The sequence below is a fragment of the Acomys russatus genome, chromosome 17, assembly GCF_903995435.1.
Source record: "Acomys russatus chromosome 17, mAcoRus1.1, whole genome shotgun sequence".
In the NCBI taxonomy this organism is placed as follows: Eukaryota; Metazoa; Chordata; class Mammalia; order Rodentia; family Muridae; genus Acomys; species Acomys russatus.
This window is the reverse complement of record NC_067153.1, coordinates 44145319-44147598: the sequence shown is the minus strand read 5'-3', so window position 1 is coordinate 44147598 and position 2280 is coordinate 44145319. Positions and strand designations below refer to the sequence as shown.

The following is a 2280-nucleotide window of genomic DNA, read 5'->3' as shown; positions in this document are numbered from 1 at the left end:
TGCTGTGGAGGGGCCCACCCTTCCAAGTCGTGTGAAATAAACGTGAGCGCAGCGGCATCTAGGCCGTGGCTGACCACAGCTCCTCAGAAATCTGTTCCCTGAGTGTTGAAATGTTGCTTTAGTTCGTGGGTATTCTGTAGGCCTTGAGCTTTTCAAACCTACTCTATTTGGGCTTCCAACCCACCTACCCTAGATAGGAGAGAAAAGAGGTTAATGGGAACAGGAAAAGTGTGTGTGTGTGTGTGTGTGTGTGTGTGTATTCTCAGAGTCTGTACTAGGATGTTTATCAGTTGGCAAAAACTATGCCCCCCCACAAGAGATGATTCCTTTTTCTTTCTTTCTTTTTTTTTTTTTTTTTTTTGTTTTTCGAGACAGGGTTTCTCTGTGTAGCCTTGGCCATCCTGGACTCACTTTGTAGACCAGGCTGGCCTTGAACTCACAGTGATCCGCCTGCCTCTGCCTCCCCAGTGCTGGGATTAAAAGGAGATGGTTCCTCTTCCAGTGGACAAACATCACCTGTTCTCTCGCAAGTCTGTTTTCAGAGGAAAAACACTGCACACCTTTACACAAGTCTGTTTCACATCCCACACTTGGGATCAAAACAAAAACATGTTTACATCCACTACAGGATTTGTTGAGTATGTTCATGTCAGGCACTCACAAAAACAGGCATGCACATGGAAATAGGAATGCAAAACCATTCATTCTCATTCAAAGCACCACAGTGAGTCTGAGGCTAGCCTGGGCTACATGAGACTGTCTCAAAAGTGGCATGTGTGATGAAGAAACCCACCATGCAGGAACTCCCATCTAAGAAGGGACACGGCCTGTAGTTTAGAAGTAATCGGCATCTTTATCTCAGTGGTACTTACTTCCAACCTCTGCGATGGATTGGATAAATGAGACCTGCGTGTAGAGAGCTAACCGAGTTCCCCAGCAGTGAGTGTCAGAGCAGGACCGGACACAGGGCCTTCTGACTCTTACGTGCTTGCTCACAACCTTGTATTCTAGCTGGGGAACACGCACATAGCAGCCGCCAGTGGTGGCTTTCATTGTTTAGCTTAATCAGCAAGGTGAGCAAATAAGTTCAGCGGTTTACCTACGGGGCTTCTCTTTCCAGAATGAGAGGGAGATGCGGGATAGAGAGATGCCTCAGCTGCTAAAGGCTAGGCTCACAACCAAAAGTGAGAGGTAGATTCAATATACAGGCAGTGACCAGGGAAAAAAAAGCCACTATCAAGCATCTACTAAGCCAGTGGTGGTGGCGCATGCCTTTAGTCCCAGCACTCAGGAGGCAGAGGCAGGCGGATCTTTGAGTTCAAGGCCAGCCTGGTCTACAGAGGGAGTCTTGTTCTTAATTATGGGCAAAAGCATGCAGTCTCACACCACTGGGTGTGATGCTAGCTGTGGGTTTTCCAGAGGCTCACCATTGTTTCTTTGTAGGACTTTGCACCTGCCCTGTGCTGGGCCCTGTCACCGCGCTTAGGAGTAAACACTGATGTACCAACCACCAGCTTTCCCAGCATCATTTCATTGTTGCTGCTTTGCCCTAAAATGTCCTGACTCACTGTTTTGTTTTGTTTGCAACTGTTTTATTAAATTCTCAAGACACTGACAATCCCTTTTTCCTCTTTGGCTGTCTGAAGGCAAGATGGGTTACCAGCAGCTCTACTGGAGTCACCCACAGAAGTCCGGCCAGGGTTCTCGCTCCTGCCGCGTTTGCTCTAACCGCCACGGTCTGATCCGGAAATACGGGCTCAACATGTGCCGTCAGTGTTTCCGTCTGTACGCGAAGGACATAGGCTTCATTAAGTTGGACTGAGCGATTCAAGACTGCCCAGTGAAACTGATCATGCTAGCCTTTGTACATAAAAAATAAAAAAGTGAAGACCTTAAAAAAAAAATACTGACAATCCCTGGCTATAGTAAACATTATAGGCTGTGTATATAATTCACTTATTGCTTTGTTGTTATTGTTTTGTTTTTCCAGACAGAGTTTCTCTATGTAGCCCTCCCTGGCTGTTCTAGAACTTACTCTAGACCAGGCTTGTCTCCAACTCAGAGATCTACCTGAACTCTGCCTCCTGGAAGTGTTGGGATTAAAGGTGTGCACCACTCCTGCCTGGTTTTAAGATTTATTTCTCTCCCCCCCCCCCCCCCCCCCCCCCCCCCCCCCCTCCCCCCCCCCCCCCCCCCCCCCCCCCCCCGTGATTTATTTCTCTCCCCCCCCCCCCCCCCCCCGCTCATGTGTGTGTGTGTGTGTGTGTGTGTGTGTGTGTG

At 48.5% G+C, this 2280-nt stretch overlaps 1 protein-coding gene across 1 annotated transcript; it reads left to right on the top strand.

Annotated features, from left to right (window-relative positions):
- The first annotated feature begins 1626 nt into the window (after positions 1-1626).
- LOC127201055 (40S ribosomal protein S29-like) lies at positions 1627-1822 on the top strand. The gene has a single exon (XM_051159404.1). The coding sequence runs from the start codon at positions 1652-1654 to the stop codon at positions 1820-1822; it is 171 nt and encodes a 56-aa protein (XP_051015361.1). The 5' UTR covers positions 1627-1651.
- The last annotated feature ends 458 nt before the right edge of the window (positions 1823-2280 follow it).